At 42.4% G+C, this 25,132-nt stretch overlaps 1 protein-coding gene across 1 annotated transcript in view; it reads left to right on the forward strand.

Moving 5' to 3' along the window:
• The window catches only part of xylt1 (xylosyltransferase I), a gene marked incomplete at its 5' end in the record, with an annotated part of 90,318 nt that overhangs the window by 46,297 nt on the left and 18,889 nt on the right, over positions 1-25,132 (forward strand). The window contains 7 exons of the mRNA XM_083929591.1: positions 3,826-4,414; positions 10,996-11,168; positions 11,354-11,556; positions 16,757-16,837; positions 18,794-19,010; positions 19,471-19,647; positions 22,739-23,004. Of these exons, the coding sequence (XP_083785717.1) occupies positions 3,826-4,414; positions 10,996-11,168; positions 11,354-11,556; positions 16,757-16,837; positions 18,794-19,010; positions 19,471-19,647; positions 22,739-23,004 (1,706 nt within the window). The remainder of the gene's footprint in view (positions 1-3,825; positions 4,415-10,995; positions 11,169-11,353; positions 11,557-16,756; positions 16,838-18,793; positions 19,011-19,470; positions 19,648-22,738; positions 23,005-25,132) is intronic.

Below are 25,132 nucleotides of genomic sequence, written 5' to 3' on the forward strand. Positions count from 1 at the left end.
GAGATATGTGCTTTTTTTTCTCTGCTGCACAGGAGATTGTGGGGAATGGAGAAGAAGGGAGGGAGAAGGAAAGAGAGAAAAAGGACAGGTGAAATATTTCCCCCCTGTGGCTGAGGAAATGGGGGGGGGGGTGGAAAGGGCCAGATTTGTATTGAGAAATGGACTAAACCATTACCGAAGGGGGTGCTGAAAGTCCTAGCCCCAAAGGCCTCTCTCTAAATGTACCTACCAGTGATGGATGATATTAGGGTTTACCCCCTCTGCTTTTTCACACTCCTCAACAGAGCTCTGGGAGGGCTGTGTATTTGTGTGTTTGTGTGTGAGTGTTCACAACGAGCACACCGCATGCCAGGCAATCCTGGCACGGCCTCCTCGACACTCCCGGGGAGTAGAAAACATATCCCCTATAACAATCGATAGCTACCGCCAGCTCCCAGACTCATCTGCAGTCCAACGAAGTGCCTACCTTCAATGGCTGCCACCACTATTAATTCTGTACCCCACGGCTTCCTGCTTAGAGCCTGGGCCCTGAGATTAAAGAGCAACACAGCGACTGGAGTCCTTTGGTCACAGGAGGAGGAGCACAGTGTGAAGATGGTTTATCCAGAGAAATCTCCTCAGCGCCAGTTTACAAATACTACTCATTTTCACTTCAGGGCCACATGGGGCTAACCTCAACTCTTATCCGTGTCAATTAATTTGCAACTAATCAACATCTTTGTGAGGCCTTTTGCTTTTTTTTACCCAGATGAAAACCATTACAGCCAGCTGGGAGGCATTCAAATACGTAGTTTGAAATGCAGAAGTCTCACGCTGAAATAATTAGTTGATTAATCAGTAAGTTGATTTTAGTAGTCGAGTAATTGATGACTCATTTCTTTAAACATTTGCTGCTTCCAGCTTCCTCAAATGAGCTGATTTGCTGCTTTTGTCTGTGATTGTGAATTAAATATCTGTCATTGGCTCCGATTGTGACTGATTTCGATGTGCTTCTCTAATTAATTACTGTGAGCAAACATATGCTGTGATCAATCAACCAATGTCACCTGCTGAGCTGATTCAGATTCTTGTCTTGTTTGAAGTTTAGTTGCTAGAAAATAATCTATATGTGGCCTTGTAGTGTAACTGCTTGCTTGTTCACCATAAAACATAAATTTACAGGTTGACAATTTAGTAAAAATAATTATTCACTTTCTTGCCAAGAATTGGATGATTGGATGAATTGGATATCTTGAGTGGGAACAGAAACTTCCAGCTGGTTGAAAGCTCAAGTCTTTTTACAAGGTTTAAACAAACGAAATAGAGGTGCTGGTTGGATTTGTTACTTTTAATGTACTAAAAAAGACATAATTTTGCCTTTCCCTTTGTGGCTCTCCTTATTTCAGGTGAGGTGGGATGCCTCCACTACAAAGCGACCTCTGTGCGCAAGGGCGATGGACATTTTTTACAGTGTTCTTACCATATTAAGACTAAAGGATTACTGAAAACATAAATTAATTGATACCAAGATTATAATTTGTTGCCGCCGTACATCAGTCCTTTAGTTGTTATATACAGTACGGACAGACATGCCTCAAGTAAGCCTCACTTATCCTCACTGTGTAAAAAGATCTTCTATATTTTGGATAGTATGAAGTCGGTGATAAGAAAATATTGAAAATGCTTCATCAGCAAACATTTAGTATCTATGTGCTGTAAGCAAATTTGTTCCATCACGATGCGTTGAGGGACATTCGGGTGCTGTTGTTTTTAACATTTGCTCACTTGGGCATTTTTTCCAATTTAACTGTGTCCCTCATCTTCTCATGTCTCTCGCTGTGGGACTCAAAGCGAGTGCATCCGTGTCTCTAGGGCAAACACATGCTGCCTCTTCATTACTTCCCTTAAACACACACACACATACACACACACACAAGTGAACACTTTTGGAAGAACAAAGCTGCAAGAAGCATTCACTGTACACACATAATCATGAATGCACAGACTCATTTTACCTCTGCAAACATCCAGTGACTTGCACTGCATGGATTAGCACCCCCACCCCCCAAAGCATTCCTTTTGAAACTCGGCAAGTAGGGATTTCTTTTTGGGTGATCACTGGCCTAAGCAGCTGTTACACGCAGGATTAGCAGGTTCTGCCATTCAGACAACATGGTCTGTTTAAACAGGCAGGGTGAAGAATAAAAGTGGGGAAAGAAAAGGAGGAGGGTGGGAAGTGAGAGGTTATGACAGAGGTAGGAGCAGAGATGAAGTTGAGAATAAAGGGGAGAAGGAGAAAAAAGGGAGAAGGTGCGAGAAACGTGAAATGGAAAACAGATGATGAGGAAAGGGGGAGCAAGATGTGGAGAAGAAGGGATGAGAGGTGAAAGTAGCGGAGCAGAATCGGGATGTGTGAAGAGAAGTGTGAAGGGAAGGAAAGAAGAGGAGAGACAAGAGAGGAGAGGAGAGGAGAGGACATGAGAGGAGAGGAGAGGAGAGGAGAGGCATAAGCTTAAAGGTATCCCTTGTGAGAATCCGACCACTGCCAAGGAAGCAGCTTAAAAGGAGCTGACAATGACAATATTGTTTTGTGCCCTCTGTTTTTCATCCTGTTTTTTTGTTCCTTGTTTCACTTCTATAATATCATCCCCCTCCTGTCTCTCCTAGTGTGAAAGTGTGTCATCCAGCCACCTTTGTAATTGTGCTGGTACAAGGTGTTTGGAGCGAGGGAAGGTTGATGGGCCGATAACACGCCTGGCTTTAGGGGTGGGAAAGGCATATCCATACTGAACATCTGGCTCACAATAGCATCTCACTTGCTTCCTGTGCGTCTCTCAGCTCTCCCGCTTCCATTCTGCCTCACATATCTCCCATTGCACTTATAGCTCTCGCTCCCCCTTTTCCTTTCACTTTTCTGTGTCTTGTAAATGGAGAATCACATCAGGGATCCCAACTGTTATGAGCTCTATCTTTCCTCAGCTGCTGTTTGTCATTTCATTCACCCCTTACTTTACCCCCTCCGCCTCCCCCTTTTGTGTGTCTGGCAAGGTGTGCAACAGTGGCGTGGCAGCCAGACAGCTTTCTTAGTTTTCCGTTTGATGCATCATGAAACATTTCACTGGAACAAGCCAGTGCTTTCTAAGAGCAGAACTCGTGCCTCGTGTCAGCGCTCCGTCGCCTTGCACTCCCCACTTTCACTCACTACCCTGTTCCCTCTCCCTGCTCTCCCCTGTGCCCCTCCTTCACCTTCAGCCTATTCTGCTGGAAAGATAGGGAAATTGTACATTTAGACTTTCACACACATACACTATCTTACATATGCAGACGTACTTGGCTGACAAGTGCAGCCTTTCCAGTCACACGCCACACCACTACAATTTCTTCACATCTCATGTGAGAAAGGAGCTGTACACATGCATGCACACAGGCCCATAAACACAAACACCCACACAAACTCAGTCATATTCTGGCCCTTTATCCCTTCTTGGTAATCTGTTTACGGAATGCTGGGCCCATTTGAGTGAGAATTTAATTGAAACAGGGGCTAATCTGATGATGGCACAGAGCGGCAGAGCCCTCGGCCCCGCATCACCTCCAGTTAGGTTGCACCTTGTAGTTCTCACACTCAGTACCTTGGTACTTTATTTCATGCCTCACGGTTCAACGCGGCGCTGCCCACTCGTACATGCCACATTGATTGTTAATCCAACATTTGTTATGCACTGTGCTCACTCAATTCTGATCTTGTTTTTCTTGTTTGTGTCCTCCCTCCTCCTCTTTTCTTACTCCCCACCACTTACCCAACACTTCTTCCTCCTCCTGCTGTTCCTCTCTATCCTCATCCAGGATGGATATTACTCCCACCGGCCGAAGGAGAAAAATAGAGTGGACAGCAACAATGAGAACTCTGTGCCCAAAGACTTTGAGAACATAGACAATAGTAACTTTGGTGCACGCTCACAGCCACACCGGCAGTCTGTTGGGGCCACCAGCAACAAGCAGCAGCGGGAGCATCTGCAGGAGAAGGCCCACGCCCAGCAGCAGGTCTGGCGGGACAACTCCCCAAGTCTGGGCCGCAGCTCAAATGAAGTGCTGCCTGTAGGCCACCAGCCACTGGCGGTCGGCAACAATGCCTCCTACCCAGGTAGTCAGGCTGTCGCTGGAGTGTCGCAGCAACACTACCGTGCATCACAGGCCCAGCAGGTGCAGTCACAGCACAGACATCAGCATCCACACAGGAGGCAGGCGACTGCAGCGCCACTGGAGGTGACCTATGACCAGCCACCCAAGTGCGAGATCAGTGGAAAGGAAGCCATTTCAGCTCTATCCAGAGCCAAGAGCAAGGAGTGCCGGCAACAGATCGCCGAGGTGTACTGCAGACACAAGGAAGGGCAGTTAATGCCTGAGAAGGTCACTCGCTACTGCCCCCTCGAGGGTGAGTCCATCATTATAATTAAGTTGATTGATTATTTGATTTTAGTTCATACAAATGGCTATGTCTATGAGGTGAGTGCAGTCACTTATTATTCTGCACACTAATTGTTTCACAGAATGGGTCGATTTCTATCAAGCTTCCCATTGTGTGGACATCTGATTCAGTTCCAAATGGTTGTGCTAAACCATGTTTTGTACAAAAAAGTAACTCAATTGTTTTTCGTCCAAGAAACCCTTTCAGATAGAGATTATACCGGGGACCATGTATTTCCCTTTGATGTAGCCTTTTTTTTTACACTTTTATAGTCTTAGTTATGTGGAAGAACAATACAAGAGAAAAGGTGAGATGGTGCACTTACCATCGCACCACAGAAAACCGATGAAACAATTTAATTAACATCAATTAAATAAGATGCAAGTAACAATGTACCTAAACAAAAGGTCAAAGTCAGACAGTCTTGAATTGCATAAATTAGGTTTGAATGGAAAGCTGGAACTCTTGTCGAATTCAATGAGCCCAATTGTGTTCATGTGTGATAATGTTAGTCCCCATAGTAACCATTGCACTGTAGTGAGAGGATTTTTTTAAAACTTGCCCTCATCTTAAATGACTGTTTAAGACTTCTAGAACAATCACAGCCTCATGAAGCTTTTAAACCACAAAGAGACCTAGGGCATTCAGAAGATGGATGGCTTTGCTAGGTATGTTGTAGGGGGGTTAAACCCCAATAAGGGGGTTTGCGAGCAGTTTACACATCAGAAGTGCTCGCCATCCAATTGCCAAAAAATGCAGAATTAAGATCTGGGTGTCTTAGTGTGGTACTTTGGAGGAATTGCTCTCAATTTTCATCAGTTCTTGAGTGGTAAAAATGGTTAAATTGTGCACCAAGTCTGAGTAACAAATAGTATAAATCAAAAAATTGCTTCAACATCGTAAGTGATCATGACAATGGGCATCATCAAACTTAAATCATAATGTACTTAGCCCTTATACACTTTCACAATTTATTTCAATAAATTAATTCATTTTGATTTACAATAAAAATAAACTTTACACACAGTGGTGAACTGCATCTCAAATTAATCTTCAGAATCCCAGATTTTAGATCTACTGTTGACCTGCTATATGCCAGTCAACAAAGTATTGTGACTTGGCTCAGTGGACTAATAAATGTGCTAAATCTGGGTTATAGGTTGTGTTCATGCTACGGCTTTTCTAGCCTAGCATATGTATTAATGTATGCACTCATAATACTGTAAGATATAGGAAGATAAATCAATCTTCCAAATGTAGCATTCATGAAAACAGTAAAAAATAGATAAAACGGAAGAGCCACTCTTAAGAGTTCCTTTGTTTATCTCAAATCACTTTTTTAAAACCTTCAAAAATGTATTCAAAATCAGGACATCGATAATCTAATGGAAGTTTATGCTGCAATTGATTATTCTATCAGACTTACTAAAGTACAAGATACAAAGAAAAAAATTGGCAATAATGCTGACAGGTTGTCAATGTCTTTTCCTCATCAAGTTTGACATTTCATTGTTTTCACATTATTTCCAACGACTCTCTGCTCTGCAATTGTTTTTTCATAGGATAAAAGAAACATAATATCCATAAGGCTAAGTACAAAGTGTGTGGTCTGACCAGTTGGGCTTAAGTACATGGTAAAATATGTCCTGTTCTCGTAATTGCAATCGCAATTCTTGTCAAAGGCAAGAAATCTCGTTTTTGCTGATGTATAATTGGTGGTGTAAATTGTAGTAGAAAATGGGGATGCTGCTTATACTCTCTCCAAATTGGTTTCCAATTTTCATTTGTTTTGTCAAGCTGGCCACAGAACACTGGTTCTGCTTTCTCTTTCTCAAACAGATGCACACAAACACACACATGGCCTTTTTCTTCTCTAAAAAATGATGGAAATCTGCAGTCTGGTTTGGGATTTTGTAAACATAATCCATCTCGGCTGCTGCCATCGGTGGGCAGCATGCATCAGCAAACATGTTGAAATGAACAGCACATTTAGACACATGGGAGTGGACTGAACTCAGTGTGGACAGCAGGGCCGAAGGAGAAAGCCATTAAACATCCTGCCTGTTCTAGTCACATACCTGCCTGGCCCTCGCTCATGTTATTTGAACTCGAGGAGGCCCCTTGACTTAGCAACTTTTGTACATTCCCCTTACCAAAGCTAGGAGTATCCATGTCATCTCATACCGCAGCTCACCATCCCACTCAAACTGACAGTTGATCAAAGGAGACAAAGAAATTGAAAAGGACTTTCCCTGGTGGCTGGGCTGTAACAACACGACAGCTAAATTAAATCACTTTTCTTTCTTACTCTCCGTCTGCCTGCCTGCTGCCTGCCAATGTGTTATCTCTCTCTCTTACGTCCTCTGTTTCCCATCCCAATTCAAGTCCTAACCGTGTTAGCAGAAAATTGTTCAATTTTATTTGATTGGTATGATCTCCTTGAGGCCTTGGCCAGATTAGCAATTGTGATAGCTCTGGTATTAGCATCATTGAATACAGGAGTAACATATTCAATCTCTTTGCCTCCCATATGATAACTTGGTTAATAAGGATATAAGTGAGCTGCGCTGCACCAGCAGGAGTACTAGCAGGCATTAAGCTTGCACCCATGTAGCTTTAACCTAATTGCCTTTTACTGAAAAGGAGTGGTGTATAAATCATAGTTAAAGCTGCTATAATCAATATATTTCTTACAACAACTAATGAAATAATTATGTGTAATGTGAACGCATTTACTCGTAGTGACAAACACAAACAGAATTAGCACCCAGCTCCTCTAAGCTCTCTGAGGGTTAGGCTTAGTGTCCTTTAGCTCATTGTCTTGGATTCTTTTGGTTTACTCTCACTGGTCTCGTAGCTTCATTTTTGGCCACAGTAGGCAGTTGTCTTCAGCAGCTCTAATGCTACTTGCACAGCACCAAACAGCAGTCAGAGTTAGAGATTGCCGGGCCAATAACTCTATCCTGATCATAGGTTTTTAATATAGTCACACATGTGGCTGGCTATTATCATAAACAGACATTTCGCCATCTCCGTTTTCAAAAATAACATCATGCACAACTGTGTATATATGCCGTAAAGAGCATGCAAAACCTGTAGGTGGCAGTGTATAGAGAAGCTCAAGCCCACGTTAGCCAATGATCCGGGATCACCATAACTAAATGAAAATGTAGGTCGAACCTATGACGCAGGTGTAAGTTCTGGCGCATACTTTGATGTCGGATGCCGTATGTCTCTGTAGACATGCAACCAGAGTTTTTCAAAATCTCCACCCTGGCCAGAGTTTTTAGAAAGAATCCTTTTCAGAGGCGACTTCTCCAAATGCAGGGAAATGTTTCTGTTTTTTAAAATAACCGTGTACATGTAAAGGGGGCCTCTATCCCTGCGATAGATTTTCAAACTTATTGAACTCCGGGGTGTGTCTCCTCAGCACTGCTTTACCCATTATACACCAACAACCAGAATTCACACTCTGACACTGTAAAGATCAATCTGTTTGCTAATGATCTGGTGGGACTGATTTCCTGTGATGATGAGACAGGAATGACGTATCCTCTCTACTCCCTTGGGGCAGCAATAACAATCTGGAACTGTGGTGAACTTCTTCTCTTCACTGGAGAAAGTGGATAATTTAAAATTTTTAGGGACTACAATCTCCTCCTCCCGGAAATGGGAGAACAGATGCACCATCATCCAGAAGAACGCTCACTAAAGTCTGTGCACTGAGATGGCAACAGCCGAAGCGACCCACTTTGAGCTTCATTTTGGTTCTTCAGAAACCTATGGGTGACTTCTTAAGAAGTGATAGTATGTCAGTGTTGTGTCCAGTGTGGTGTTTGTTCAGCCCCTAAGTGGCCAAAAAATCAGTCATTACAGGATTAAAGAAAGGGAAATTAAATATGTTATTGTATTCATAGAAATCAAACCCATGGATATGATATGTCTGCTGCTAACCTGACTCTGTGGATGATATGGAGGAGCAGATGCCATCCCGGAGACATTTTTCAAAATGCAATTGGTACAAACCCTTTGGGATATAGCTCAGCTCTTGTTCTAACCTCTCATATGAGCAGTTAAGATGGAGGGTGGGTAAGAGCCCGGAGTTACACAAGATGATGGAGGAAGAGAGTAGGGTGATAGCAGATGAGGGAGAGGCCGTTTAAAAGATTGATGGCGATGGGAAGGATGATGAAGAGTGATGAGTTCAAGAGGAGGGCTTCTGTTTTTTTCTTTTGGAAAAAGGCCTACGGTGTCTTCAGCTGCATAAAAATACTACACGTTAAGTTCTTCCGCAGATAAACACAAATGCTCGATCCAACTGACAGAAAATTTTAAGTTCTGACACACACATGCACACACAGACACACACACTCACAGCAGTGCTCATTAGTTCAGCTAGCTAGCATAGCACACACTCTCAAAGTACTTTGTGAAGTGACTGGCCAATTATCCGTGTGCAAAGCAAACCAGTGAACCTTCATAGCTGGCCACCAATTACTGTTCAATCTGATACGGCCCACAGCAGATTTCCCCCGAGCTGTCACACACACACATCCACACACGGACACACACCACCACATGCAGAGAGAGAGAGAGAGAGAGAGAGAGAGAGAGAGAGAGAGAGAGAGAGAGAGAGAGAGAGAGAGAAGTATGAGTGACTGACAGGGGCCACGGCCAATTGGGGGCCAATCGAAGCCAAGGGAGCATGTCATTAACCCCAACCTTGTGGTCAACCTTTAAGCAAAGCCATGTTGGACACCTGCCTTTAAATTTAAATGCATGAGATTAGTTGAACGGGAGGGACCAGGCCTTCTTCGCCTGTTCCTGTCGACTCATAAAGAGAAGGCATGTAGGACACTTGCCTTTAAATTTTGAGTAATTACAGGAATCTTAGGGTCAGGCGGGGACAGGAGCCATGAGGGGCATTTTTTAGGAAAACGCATCCTCAGGGGACAGATATTCCCAACTACTCGCTCAGCTTCCTCTACTTTTTAAGCATAGACAGGCTTTTGGGAACTGAAGTCCGAAATTATAGTCACTAATCTCCTTAAGGCACATTCTGTGAACAAACATGTCTCATAAATATGCACATTTGCTGTAACAACAAATGATTTAAAAACAAACAATGTCAATGTGATAATGAATGCTTTGAGGAAGCATTTTTTTTCAGGTTTGAAGTGCAAGTGTTGTCTTTTGAGTGGTTAAGAGTGGTAAAAAAAACACCAACGGAGCCATGTGAGGATACCAGTCGCTCTCCAGAGATTGTTTGAATTGTTTAACTCGATAGTGGCTTGGCAGGCCGCGACCAGGGTGGTGTATGTCTTCATTCTTATTGTTGTCATTTGTGTGAAATCCAAGGCATCTTCTGGGAGTTTTGCCTGAGAGGAATGATGGCACATTGTCAAACCGTACTCCACCCTTAAAGCCCCAGTGGAATTGCTTATAGGATTCCTGTCTGAATGAGGATATAGTTACAGTGTGTATAGTGTCTGGTTGAAATTGTCATAGTTCCAATTTAATCACATAAGAAAATGGATGAGTGAGTCGTGGTTAAGCTTTTTTCCTTCACAGCAGGGCTCAGGCAGACTTTTTTAAAATTATATATTCATTTATTTATTAATATCTAAGTTTTAGCATGCCTTTCTTTCCTGCATAATCCTGACCAACATATAAGCTTAGTAGTAGTATAGTACTGTAGTAATTACCAGCTAGCATTTTTAGCTAGCAAGCTAGTGACCATTAGCATTGCTAGCTATCCAGAATTCTAACTCTGCAAAAGTTTTTAGTAAGCTTTCTGAAGGAAGACATCTAGAATTAAAAACTATTAACCTGAAGGAAAGTCCTTAAACTTCTAGATAATCCATTAATGGGTTAAGGTTGGGATTTTAGTTAGTTTTAGTTCATTTTAGTTCGGGGGCATCTTCCTCCGCTTTTCAAGATTTAAATTTTTGCGCTATTTCAACTAAATTACCTTCTCTGACTATTTATTTCTCCCAACAGTTTGTTGGGTTTTGCATCATCATTTTGCACATGCATATCCAAATATGTTTTCATTTCACAATAAATTGACTTTGTACTTTAGGTTGGCGTTTTCTGCCATCTTACCCTAAAGTTCGTATTACAGTCGTACTGTATAACTTCAAGAGAAAATGTTGATTGGTAGTTATAAAACCGATACTTCCTTTGTTCAAACTGTGGCACACTTTGCATTATGAAAATGCTAATCATGCCACTCCACTTACCGTGTTGCCTAGCAACCTTGTTATATGGCTATTTAAAAGAATAACATTTAATTATCATTAAAAAACTGTATTCCTTATGCATTTGCTTTCCTTGTCCCTCAGAGATATTTATAGGAGCTCCCCATCATAGTGACTAAGTGCTGTTTTTGCAGCCTCTCATAGATTATCAAATAAATAACAGATTTGATTTGGCAATCAAACATGCAAACAACCTCTGATTATAGTACTGATGAAGAATCAATGCATATGTATATCCACTGGTATCATGACATAAGTATAGACAGTGCTGTCTTTATAACCTCACAGGTAAAGCCAATGCTAATGTCCAGTGGGATGAGGACTCTGCTGAGAGCTTTCCATTGAAACCGGTCAGAATAGCATTTGTCTTGGTGGTCCATGGACGCGCCTCTCGCCAGTTTCAACGCCTCTTCAAAGCCATCTTCCACACCTCGCACTATTACTACATACACGTCGATCAGGTGAGCCACAGAGAGTTGACAGACACGATGTTCAAGGGAAACCAGTCAAGGTCTTTTTAAGTGCATTGTTTTATCAATGGACGATTCTTTTGATTTTTTTTTTGTTTTCCAAGTACATAAATTAATATAATCTCTCTGTATCGGACACAATATTAATCATCATGTGATCACTTCCTTTGTTTTAGCGTTCTAACTACCTGCACAGGCAGGTGCATGCCTTGGCTGCCCAGTATCCGAATGTGAGGGTGACACCCTGGCGCATGGCCACCATCTGGGGTGGTGCCAGTCTGCTCACCATGTATCTTCGCAGTATGGCTGACCTGCTGGCTATGAGGGACTGGAGCTGGGATTTCTTCATCAACCTCAGTGCTGCTGACTACCCCATCAGGTAACAAAGATGGATCTCACAGGACGGGAAGTTCAGTAAAGTTTAGGAGGGGAGACATTTCTTTAAAAATTGTCCTGTAAGAAAACAAAGTTAGGTGTAAGGTAGGCATCTACAGTAATGTAGGTGACAATTCTCTCTAATCCTATACGGAAGAAATTCAATGCACACTGGTCTGGACGCCTGCAGTTCAATATGAGCTTTAAATAAAGAGTCGCTCCAAACCAAAGAGATCAATGAAGTACCGTAGAACGACTTTTCTCACTATTCATTTAAACCTTCTTCTCCAAGTCCCTGCTTACTTGCTTGCACTCCATTCAATGGGGTTACATGCTGAAGTGATTACAATTTAATTGCCCAGGGTCAATACCTATTGACTTTCCAAGCCTGCTGTGTACTGTACGGTCCAAAAAGCATCTCTCTACTCCAAAACACCCCTTCTAAGAGGCTGTAAAAGGTCATTAAACCCACAAAGTCTACATGAACTGGACATGAAGTCATGGAAATAGCCTGTTGGAGGAGAAATCTTGTGACTTTTACTTTTTTTTATGTGAGTTTATGGTCCCTCTGGGAGTTAAGGGTCTGCTGGGTTTTTGATGTAGCTCTGCAGCAGCCAATTAAAATCCTCCTATTAAGGAGAGAGTTATCTCTTCTGCGCAGCCAGATGTCCACCAGTTGAATTTAGACAAGCAGTAATGGCCACTGGGTAAAAGTAAGCTGGATGCGATGTCTCCACAGCTGGAGCTAAGATGCAGGGACAAATGTGGATTTTGTTCATAGACGGGTTCAGTCTTGTGTTTGGTTGTTTTCACCATATCGATGAACGCTGCTGTGCTGACATGCTGTCTGTGCCGACATGCTGTCTGTGTGTTTTGTGTGTTTGTGTGTGTGTGTGTGTGGGTGTGTGAGCGTGCGAGCGAGCGTGCGTGCGTGCGTGCGTGCGTGTGTGTGTCAGTGTTTCTCCACTAGTGTGAGTGTATGTCTTGCCGTCTACATATGTTTCAGCAACTGTCTGTGTACATGTGTGCGTGTTTATCCTGTCTGTATGCCTGTCTGTCAGTGCATGATTAAAGGTATTTGAGAGTGCATGCACCGATACACTGTTTTCTTCCCGTCTTTTGCCTACTCATTTGCATGAGGGTGATGTTGAGAAAAGGGCTGACAGTGGAGGTTTTAAGCTCCATCTGTTGGGAAACGAAACGATTGATGGAGCGAGTGAGGGAACCAAAAGGCAGAAATGACACGGAGTGGCGAGGGAGTGAGAATATGCAGTTAGGGTAGGGGAACAAGAGGGACCCTTGTATCTTTGCCTAGAAATTGCATTTGCAACCACAGCTTGAATTTGACCAAGTCTACACTCTACATATTTACTGAGTTGAACTTGTGAATGTGGTCCTTTTAAGTGGCAGACCTGGGTTCAAGCTCGAGTGAGAGGGAGCATCCGTGCTACTCCTGTATCCTCAAGCAAAGAGCTCAAACCCATTCAGCTGTTTCGTCGACGATAATCCTTTCTGATTTCTTTGGCAATGGGATCAGTCGAAAAGAGACATTCTCCCTCAGAAATAAACACCTCAGCATCACATTATCATTATGTACTTACTATAGCACACTGCAGCACAGAAAAACATGTTGGAATAAGCAGATGCCTCACTCTGGCTGGACTGCAAATGCAACCATGTGTTAAGCTGCTGGTGTGCTTCATCAGATGTCGGATGGGCGAATAGCTTTGGAGACCCACCCCACCACCACACCTATCTGATGTCAGGGGGCTGTGTTCGACCATTTCTATTACTTTCCACAATCTGACATTCATACCCGGTACGATACGTGATTGGCCAGCTGACGTTTAAACAGCTTAAAACATGTGTTGTGAATCTACACCAGCCTTTTCTTAAAGTAGCTTTCCGTTACAATATTTTTGGCCAGGCTTTCCAAATGGCACTTTTTTTCCATTCTGACCATACTGCGCACCCTCTAAAAAGGGGGGACTTCCCTGCCCCACGCTGCCCTGACTACTGCTGTTGTTATCAGTGGGACTGGAGACAAGCATTATTTCCCCTCTAATTCCCTGATAATGTCTGTCCTGCCGCATGGATGGCTCTCAAAGGCAAACCCAGAGCCCCTCAGCAGAGGGGCTGTGTGCCCAGGGGGAGATATACTATGTGTGTGTGCTTGTGTGTTTTTGTGTGTGGGTGCGTGTGTTTGTCCAGAGGATGAGTTACACGCTTGCTTTGTCAGAGTACTACCCTCTTTCCCAGCTTTTATCTACACAGTCTCCTTACTGTTACCTCTTTTATTTTCTTTTGAAGCCCCTTTCATAGACTTTACAACAGCTTTTAAGAAGTCTGAGCTTTGTGAGCCAATAACTGGCTGCAGGCGGTCTGTCCTCTAATCTTTTTTACTTTGTCATCTCCGTCTCGAGTAAAAATTTGCATCTCATATTAGGGCTCTGCAATATGATGATTGTCAAAACGTTATCAAAATGATCATGTATATTTTCAATATTGTTCATAACGTGGAATTGGAAAAACAATGGCCAAACTTCATTGCAACAACATTTACGTCATTTGGATGACACTTTATGTTCTGATCTTTGCATGTTATGATCATTTTAGATCAAAGTTATTAATTAAATGAGAAAATACTCAGTACTTCTAATTTATCAAGGATTTTATTCACTCAGGACAATACAAAAATAAGGCTTTACCATTGGGTTATTTAATTGACTGATTATTGAATTACTAGGAAACATGCTATATTGTGATCATTATTCATCATTATTGAGATATGAAAATGACCTACATATATGACGTGTATAACAAACAGGATTTTTAAATTAAGTTACAGAGCTTTTTTTCCAGGACAAAGGTGATACATTCATGATCCATATCTCTTCTGAGTGTGCGTTAATAAACTGTAATCCACTGGAATTCCCCTTAGAAATGGTGTATTTAAATTTTGCATTATAAAAAGGCACATTATTAATTCAACAGTACGACTATGAAAGTTAGTGGCATAATAATGAAGTGGCTATGATATTAAAAATGTGCACATTTTGTAGGTACCAAGTAGGGTTAAAACTCTTAGTAGTGTGTGTTGTGTGTGTGTGTGTGTGTGTGTGTGTGTGTGTGTGTGTGTGTGTGTGTGTGTGTGTGTGTGTGCGTGCGTGCGTGCGTGCGTGCGTGCGTGCGTGCGTGCGTGCGTGCGTGTGTGTGTGTGTGTGTTACAGTAATGTGTGCGTGTGAATACCACTGTGAGACAGAGCAGCCACAGGGCTGACAGTAAGCAAACTAGACCCAGTGGACGGGGTGACCACTCAGGTGGCAAATCTGGAGCTTGACATGAATTCCCCTCGCTCTGTGTGTGTGCGTGGCTGCATGCCTACAAGCACTTGTGTGTCTCTGTGCATGTATATTGCTTTGTCGGTGTGCATACTAGCAGATACACAGCGTTTGTGCATGTGTGTGTGCGTGTGTGGGAAGTAGAGACAGAAGACTGCTTGTGTCTGTGTGCGCAGCACATCATCAGTTAGGCTTTATGGCTCAGGACCTCCTAAGATAAGCCCCCCAGGCTGTGAAATTGCTCCTTGAAGAGAAAATGACATTAATATGCGCTTGTCCCTCCCCCCAATGATCCTTGAGCTTTTTACCAGGGCCTCGCTGCTCTTTTCGAAAGGCAAGCCAAGCCGTCATGAAAAGCTCCACCACAGATGAAATGTCAGAGCCGAAGCCTGGAGAGCAAAGCTTTTAGCCTGTCTGGCCTCTGTATGAGGGAGTAGACTGTGCTATAATGTAAGAGCAGCATGAAGTCATTCATCAAATTTGTGGAAAGCACAATCTTTTGTATAATGCTAAATAGTTTTTAACAGCGTGAAGGGACCGAGGGGCTGACACTGAGAGCAGCCGAGGTCTTCAATTGTGACTTAAAGACGCAAATCTGAAGCATTACTCCATAACATGAACCCCCCCCCCCCCCTCCCTACAATCAAAATGTGTGTTTGCTTATTTGACTTCCCCTTTTTGATTTTTGAGCTTCACTGTGGAGAATGATGTCTGTGTTGAGTTTGTTTTTACATTCACCTACTGATGGAGGAAGGTTTCTCTGTGCTCACCTTGAACACATGTATGTACCAGCATCACTTTTAACATGACAACTAGTTTGGGGCCAATCTCAGTCCTGTATTCAACTGTATGCAAAGTGTGATTTCAAGAAATGTAACGACTTCATTTCTCTGTCAGAAAGGGCTGTCTGATGACAAGATAAAGTGGTGAAGATATTCCCCAAAAAAGTGTTAAACTGACGATTTTTTTTGCCTGCCTTTTTGGCTAAAATCTGTTTTTCTGTGTTGGGACTCCTGCTCGCTTCTCCAAACTGGGGGGCGTGCCGACTACCATCTACTCTAGATAATACTATGGATAAGACCGACCATTAATAAGCACCTCATACAACTCCACTTCAAAATCTGAACTATCCCTTCAACCCCGATTGGTGCATGGAATTACGTGACATTACCTTCTCCATATGAGAACTTCTAACCAGTGAATTCAGTTTGAACTTTGGAGTGTATGTTCATGTAGGACCCCATTACTCATGGTAATGATTTAATTGAGAAAATATATTTTCAAGGTCTTTAAAGTCACAGTGAAAAGGAAGTTAGAGCATCTTTTGCTTGTGTAAAATATGATGTAGAACACGGAAGGACGAGGGAGAAATTAATTAATTAGACAAAGTTTTTGCAGACTGAGATCCAAACGCACACCTCTGACCCATGACATGGCTCTGCTAGCTACACATCATGAGCTAATAGTCAAGAGCGGGTTTATTTGATGGGCAACATTATGGAGTCGCCCCAAATCACATTTGATTGGATACATTTATGTACACGCCCTGATGTTCATGTCATCAAATGTATTAAACATTTTACAGGAGGAGAAATGAGAAGGGTTTTGATTACATTTTAATTATCTTTAGCATTTTACAATGGATAACTGAACCATTAAGAAAGGAAAATAACTTTTATTTTATTTAACTGTGTTTTTATGGAACTTTTTTATAGCAAACAGTAACAGATGGAGTAATTTGCATAATCTTCCTCCAAAGCTCACACCATACCTTTAACATGTACTGCACTGAAAATCAGTGTTCCAGCTAGGTCTCACCATATGTTTCCCCGTCAAGAGTAAGTCATTTTCTTCCATTACAGGACCAACAACCAGCTGGTGGCCTTCCTGTCCAAATACCGAGACATGAATTTCATCAAGTCTCATGGCAGAGACAATGCCAGGTGAGATGTAAATTTTTCAAACCTCATTTGAATCTTCCTCGCAACACTCCAACCTTTCTCTTTCTCTCTGACTAGCTATCTTTGTCTGTCTTACTCACACACAGCAGCACCTAAGTGCACACACACAGCGTACTCCTGCCAGCACGGCGTGGTCACTGAATCATAATACAATTAGCTCCCATCTGTGGCTTCATTAATTAACCTTCTTGGTGGGCTGAGCCTGCGAGGTCGCTGCCAGAATGCCTTTTTCTGCTGGTGCCACCCTGCTGCCCTCTACTTTCTGCCTCATCACACCCCCGCAACAAACCAGTCATCACCTAACACTTTGGGCAAAATTATCCCAGAAACACATGAAAAATAAAATAAAAAATCAACCAGCATGGATGCATGAGTCAGTATGACTCAGCAGTACCTTTTTCTATTTGCAGTTAACAGTATTTTATTCAGCACTGTTTGATGGGAGTGAAACTGTTTTGTTCCTGCTGTATTCAATCTTTAGCAACAATAATGATCTTGTTAATCCACTACCAAATGCGTACTGTATGTGTGGATGGTTGAAGCTAACTGAAAAATGCACAAGTGCATTTCTAGAGTGTCTTCTGCACATGTTTGTGCGTGTGAGCCACAAGGTCAATGCATCAACAGTGTTTGTCTTGTTCAGGTAACAGAGGGAACAATCTGACCTGAACTTGACTCCCCCAACCTAACACTTGATACGTTCACAAGAATAACACCATCCATTATGTATGCAGGGTGTCACTCTTCGTGTTGCGGATAAAAGTGTGGAGTGATAAGTGAAAACAACAAATTTCTCAAATCATTTAAAGCCAAGGACAGGAGACAGGAGAGTAATGTTTGGACCACAGTTATTGTTTAAAATGATCAATCTTTAATCTCTTTAGCAACTGAGTTGTGTCTACCTGTGCATATTTTTGTGTGTATCCTTTTCTTTCTTTTTTTTAGCTCATTTCTTCTTTTAGAAGGAGCTGATTCAGATTTCACCCTGTTTTTATTTTAAACACTCAAACGTTGTGTTTCCTACTGAAAGAGGTGAATGTTCACTGAAGTCAACAAGGGCCTCCTGTGCAGAAGCCCTGAGAGCCAACTGAGATATTTTTCTGCTGATCCATCTTCTAAGTCTAATCTTAATTGTTTTCTCTTCTGACTTGTGACTTAAGAACAGTTGAAAGAAAAGTGTGGACAGTATGAAAACACTTGGATTTTTTTTTTTTTTTTTTCACTCATGAAATAAGAGACTGAAAAATGATCTGGAGTGTCTATTTACACCTTGGTGAAAATAGCCTTTGCCATGCAATCTGCCCCAAACAGTGTTGTTGTAGCTGACTGTGGGTGAGTGGCTTAAGCACTGGACTTTAACCTGAGAAAACATAGTTCTAATCCAGCCTGGATTAGACATAATTTAAAATTTTGTTGACTTATTATTTTATACAGTTTGGTTAGATTTCGACTACAAAACTCTTTGGTTGGGGTTAGGCAAAAAATGGGTAGAAATGCCATTGTTGTCTACCAACATCCGGGTACAAGAGTGTACATTTGTACCCGGGTTAAAATAGCCTTTTTTTTTATCCTGACAAAAAAAATCTGCCAGAACATTTTTCACCAGTTTTACTGATTAAAAAAAAAGAAAAAACTTTCATATCATCCTGATGAAAAACAAAAAAAATCCACAGCCAAACCGTTTTTCACCCATTTTAACTGATCTTGGGAAATAACTCATAAAAGTTATCCTGACAACAAAAAAAGTCACTCGGTAAAATGTTTTTCTCACGTGTTATTAAGTCATAAACACAGGAGAGAAAGCAATTCAGCTGCATGTTGCAGCATATAATAGCTTTTTTCCTGCCATGCAAACTCACAAATAATGAATACACTGTGTTGTATATTTAATTCTATTCTATAGTCAGTGCTATAACCGTATCTTTGTGTGCTCAATAGGTTTATCCGTAAGCAGGGTCTGGATCGTCTCTTCTTTGAGTGCGACACCCACATGTGGAGGCTGGGTGATCGTAAAATCCCAGAAGGCATCTCTGTGGACGGTGGATCTGATTGGTTCCTTCTCAACCGCATGTTCATAGAATATGTCATCAACTCCAAGGATGACCTGGTCACCAACATGAAGCGCTTCTATGCCTACACTCTTCTTCCAGCCGAGGTAACACACACACACACACACACACACACACACACACACACACACACACACACACACACACACACACACACACACACACACACACACTAACCATTCAAGTTTTTTTTAACCCTTTGAGTGACAGGTGAGCGCTGCTTTGTACTTACACTGCATCGCGTATAGAAACTGTTCTCTCTTCATCGCTGTGTTAGATGTGCAGGAAAAAAAGAAGGAAAAAACTTCAGAGGTGGCCATAAAATAATAAAGTGAAGGCAATATTCACTTTATAAAGGCTGACTTTCGAACCATATACAATGATTGGATGAGAACTGAATGATCTCCGTTGCGAAATTGGTTTATTGTATGAATCTCTAGTCACCACTGCGATTCCATTTCCACTCTGTGAATTGAATGCTGAAAAAAAATAAAACGTATACAATTAATCTTCCTCTGTCTCTCAATCCTGTTCCTCAATACTCAGTCGTTCTTCCACACGGTGCTGGAGAACAGCGCCCACTGTGAGAGCATGGTGGATAACAACCTGCGCATCACCAACTGGAACCGCAAACTGGGCTGCAAGTGCCAGTACAAACACATCGTTGATTGGTGCGGATGCTCCCCTAATGACTTCAAGCCTGCAGACTTCCACCGCTTCCAGGTAATTACAAACAGTGTGGAGAAAATCCCTTTTTGCTTGGCAACTTTCTTTGATCAAACAAGAGGCCAAAAGCAGAGCTAGTGCCATTGCTAGGTCAGGGCCTATATTGTCCAAGGATCACATTTAGGAATTCTCTAAAGAATTTTTTGTGCATTTATTTGTGCATTTATTGAGTGACTTACTCCTACTGACAGGAACATTTACGTTCAGAGAGGTATAACCAGTCACACACATGTATTTGCCCAACACGGGCTATATTTTTCATTCTCTATATCTCCAATAGGTATTAAGAAGAAGACATACTTTATTAATTTTAGAAGCTAAAATTAAGTTAAATTATTTTTACACATAACACACGCATGCCCAATATACACACACATGCAAACAAGACCTATACATTACATGTGCATTGAATTGAGAGATGTCAAAGCGAGGGGGCTGCTCATGGACAGCAACCCGAACAGTTGTGGGGTTCTGTGCCTTAAATGTCAGCAGTATCCAGGAGTATTCCATACTTGGCGTGTGGACCCATGACCCTCCATGGACTGAACTACTGCCGCCCAACAACAGGTAGCATCGTGTTTGTAAGGATTAAAGAAGAGTGCCACAATGGAATTTAAAAGAAAGCTTGCTGCAAGTAGAGAAGGTAAAAATCAGATCAGTTAAAAACATTTAAGGACAATTGACAGTAGTGTGACAGACAAATGCAGACAGGAAAGATGCACAGAAAGAGGTAGCAAACCAAATCTATATCTGCTTTAGTCGTTTTTTTACACCCCTCATGCATGTGATAAGAAAAGTAATACAATATCCCAGAATTCAAAGGTTTATTTGTCCCATACAAAAACAATATGTGTGCTGAAATACAATGTGGCATGCTGCTTCTTTTGATTGAACATTTATTTAATGTTGAACACAGAAAACAGATACAAATTACAAAATACAGTTTAGGAATAGCAATTGCATTCTTCAGTTAGACAGTTTTTTGTCAGAGGTTTGAACCCTCCCAGGGAGACAAAATCATTAAGCTGTAGTGTGCTCTGAAGGTTATTCCATGACTAGGATGCAAAATAAGAGAAGGCTGTTCTACCGAGTCCTGAGCAAATCCTGGGAACCTCTAAATGCTGTGCTGAAATATTACTGTCAAACTTTGCAAAATGTCCCTTTTAGTAGTTTGATAAATACACACACTGGGCTTAACTCAGATAAAGCTCCATATCTTCCAGCAGATGTCAGTCAGAGACAAATAAACCTACAAACATACAAAAATAAAAATGAAAAGAATGCCTCACTCTCAGCAGATGTTCGCAGCACACACACACACACACACACACACACACACACACACACACCTCAGTATGTTGTGGGAAATCAGCAGCAGTCAATCTCTAAACTCTCTGGCCTCAAGGTCTGTCCTCCCAACCTCAGCAGCCAGCACGCTCCCAAAGCTTTCACAATCAATATGGGCAAAATTATGTCTCGATTAGTACGACCCTGAGGGGGGGGGGGGGGGGGGGCTGGATGAATAGTAATTAGATCCTCTTTGCCTTAGTATTAGAGGAGTGAAGGGTTAGTTAGCTTTTCAGAATGAAAGTGAATGAGTGGCAGTGACTCCAGGACCCCAGAGAAAGTCAGTGTAGCAGTGTGACTTTTAATGTGCTCCTAAAAAAAAAAGTAAAAGCTGCGGTACAAAAGAGAAAATGTTCTGCCACAGTTAAATATCACTTTGAGTCATATCCTTTAAGTGCCGTGACTCACATGTCTCTCCTGTCCTTCACATACCAGTCAGAGCTGACCTCAGTTTCTCCCTCCGCCAGACCCGTCTGCCGTCTGCCTCGCCTCAGTCTCTGGCGGTTCAGCCTGGCACTGCTTTTGCGTCTGGTTGGCACCCTGGTATCAGTGAAGTCCAACCGCGGGAACAAAGCAGCCCTTCCAAAAGCCAGCCAGGCCCCAGTATTAATAGGACTTAATATCCCATTGAGTGCACGATCAGAGTTTCCCTTTGAACCTTAGCACTGGGGAAGTACAGAGGAGTAAAGGAGGCTTAAATTTGGTTTCCCCTCGCCAGGGGAGGGGGTTGTTCTGAAGAAGGAGAGTGGCGATGTGCCTTTTGTCTCTGTGCATGTCTCAGTAATGTTTCTCAGAATGAAGTGCATCTGGGAAGTGTGTTGGAACGACAGGCTGTGACAGGTTAGTACTTTCATCTGACTGCACCGGGGGAATGTCAGAACGCACAAAAATCTGGGAATTTGTCAAAACTAAAGCCTCCGTCCCTTCATGTTTCATCTGATACCTGTATCAGATCACAGAGGGTTAACGCATAATCCGATACCGCATCAAGCCGCACCAACATCCTGCAGTCGTTGCTACCGCATGAGAATAAAGTGTTCTCGGTTAGGTCTCCTTTTGTTTAACAGGTAGCACCGAGGTGTGCGGTGCTGGGTGGCGGTATCTGCAAATAGTTTCATGTCTGGGACTGAAAAGATGCCTTTGTGTGAAGGCCAAAGCTGTGGAGGCGGCAGATTTCATGATGCACCATCAACCACACAAGCAACAGTGTGGCAGGGACAGAGATGGTGAGAAAGACATAGTTGGAGTGGAGGAGGCCAGACAGAGCGACAAATACAAGAAACTATTGAGAAAATAGATGATGAATGGATGGATGAATACAGAAAAGGAAAAAGCAAAGTACTGGTGCCTAAGAGGTGTCACATTGTGCCTGCAAAGACATGTTTCCTCAAAGGGGGAATGTCTTGGAGGGTGCAGGAAGTGCAATGCTAAATCATTTGAGTACACTTCTATAAGTCTACAAGTCTTCTACACTTGTATCTTGTGAGTGACTCCTTGTGAGGACCACTGACATAGGGAACACAAGTTGGGTATCCTCTTTTCTTATCTTCTACCTTCCACCACCTCTACTCTACCTGCTCTTTCTTCTCTCTGCCCACTCTGTCACTTCCACACATCCAACACATATCTGCTCCACTGCCATACTGGCACACCACCATTTCCTAATCTTCTCCCTTTTTTCTTCTCTTTATCTCTTCCCTCCCTGCTTTTCTGTTATGTTCCCCTCCCTCTCCCTCTGCAGCAAACGGTGCGGCCCACCTTCTTTGCCAGGAAGTTTGAAGCCAGCGTAAACCAGGAGATAGTGAACCAGCTGGATGCCTACCTGTTTGGACCATTTCCCCAAGGAATGCAGGGCCTAAACTCATACTGGGAAAGCATGTACGACGAGCCAGATGGCGTGACCACTCTGTCGGACACGCAGCTCACGTACTTCCATACCTTCTCGCGGATGGGCCTGGCCAGGGCTGCCGCCTCGCTGCAGGGAAACCCAAAGGATCACAGCTGCAGGTGAGTCTCGTAAACACATTCATCGATGCAAATGCATTTTCGCTCATCACAGCTTCATTCATGATACACCTGCACCGAAATACACAGGTGCACTTCAGTTTGTTTTTAATGTCAGAAGCCAGTCACACCCATGTTTGCATGAGAAACCACAACATATACAAAAAGCTTTTGTGTCGATGCATCGTCTCTGTCTGGCATCACATGTCGTGGAAATAGGATAACAATGAATAGTTCCAATCAGCAGCTGGGAACTCTGGGTAATGCTATTCATTTTGTAATATGATATGACACTCTGTCAATTTATCTCAGAGATAATGAGGTTATATGGGTCATAGCATGGAAAGCTGTCCCTTCAGGCCAGTTTATTAGTAGTGGAAATGTATGAAATCCACTTTCAGTATGTGGTCAAAGTGAAAAGGGACAACCACACTCTGCTTGGGCCAAATGGAACATTTAGGTTTTCATGTACTTCACTTAGGCCCCAGCATATGTTTTCAGTAGCATCTGGTGCAGGAACACTTTAGGTTAGCTTTCCTTTAGTTTATTTGCACAGCAATGACACCAAGATGCAAAGTGATTAAAAAACAGAAAGCAGGGGTTTAAATTTCTAATTTGTGTACGTGTGACAGAAAGCCCTTTCTGTCTCATAAAAAGCACCTTACCTCGACACAAAAGATAAAGAACAAACACGACGCCTACGATAGCAGCGCACATTAAGATGACATCTTTATGTTCGCTTTAATGACATCAATAAACATTAAGATGACTTTTCCCCACATGAGAGAGGAGAACGGAAAATATACGGAACACAGCATGAAGGAGAGCAGTTGTTTTAACAATATATGGAGACACACTGGGATTGAATCTGCTGCAGTTTGTGTTGGTAGTCATCCAAGCTGCCAGGTCATATCAAAAATCCTCAGGTAAACTGACTGACAGCATCCTTGACTTCAGCGTCTCTTGCTGTTGTATTAAATCAAGCAGGCAACGTAAATGTGATCACCTCGTGTCAGCTGAGCAAAGCTCCAGTACAGCATGGCGTCCAATGCCAACCCCCATGACGCTGCATTGTGGGTGTTCTGTACTGTACGGTAATATAGAGCAGAGAAAGGAAACATGTTTCCATCTGTCAAACCTCGAAACCATATATCTGCTACAGCTGTTTCTACTAATACATCTGTTAAAAGGAAGAGAGAGAGCAGACCAGGGAAAGGTTGCATGTATAACGGTGGGATCACTGCCAGGAAATGGCCCTGTGAGAAAAAGCATTTCCTGAAGGCAAACAGGCAACCCTCAGTCTTTAACATCTACATGTAAAAGCACTTTTAGATAGCTGAGAGGCCAAAGATCAAAAGGCAGGAAATAGAGAGAGCTACTGTAAATGTGTGTGTGTGTGTGTGTGTGTGTGTGTGTGTGTGTGTGTGTGTGTGTGTGTGTGTGTGTGTGTGTGTGTGTGTGTGTGTGTGTGTGTGTGTGTGTGTGTGTGTGTGTGTGTGTGTGTGTGTGTGTGTGTGTGTGAGAGAGAGAGAGTGTTTATGCTAGCAACTAAAGACAGATGCTGCTGATGTGTCTGTGTATACATGTGTATGTATTGCTGATACAAATGCAAATTGATCTTACACTATATGTGTGTTTTTCAGGTGTATTTGGGCTTCTCTGGGTAACCCAGAAATTATTCAGTTAGTGTTTTTGTGTATGTGTATTAAGCCTTGTGGGTTAAGTCAAGTCTTCAAATGCAAACTGCAAGTCAGGATGAAGTCTATAAGGTTTTTAAATGCTTGCAAAGCTGTTTTAAAGGCGTTTTTTACATTGCTGAGTCCACATTCTTCCATCAAAGTTTATTGTTTATTTGGTTGGAGCTAACTGAACACAGATGAGAAGGCATGTTGATCATTAAAAGAATGATTTAGGTGCTGGTATGTACCTTTCTTAAATGACCAATAGCACGGCAGGTAAACTGCAACCATCTTGATTATAAACAAATATTCCATCAGCTACACAAATACAGAATATTATATTTCGACCATGTTTTGCAAAAAGAGCAAGAACATATGTAATCTCTGGATAAAGGAAATACAATCAATACTTGAGAATTCTGGAAATACCGTCGTAATGCGTTGATTTCTTG

Source organism: Echiichthys vipera (assembly GCF_963691815.1).
Source record: "Echiichthys vipera genome assembly, chromosome: 2".
Lineage (NCBI taxonomy): Eukaryota > Metazoa > Chordata > Actinopteri > Perciformes > Trachinidae > Echiichthys > Echiichthys vipera.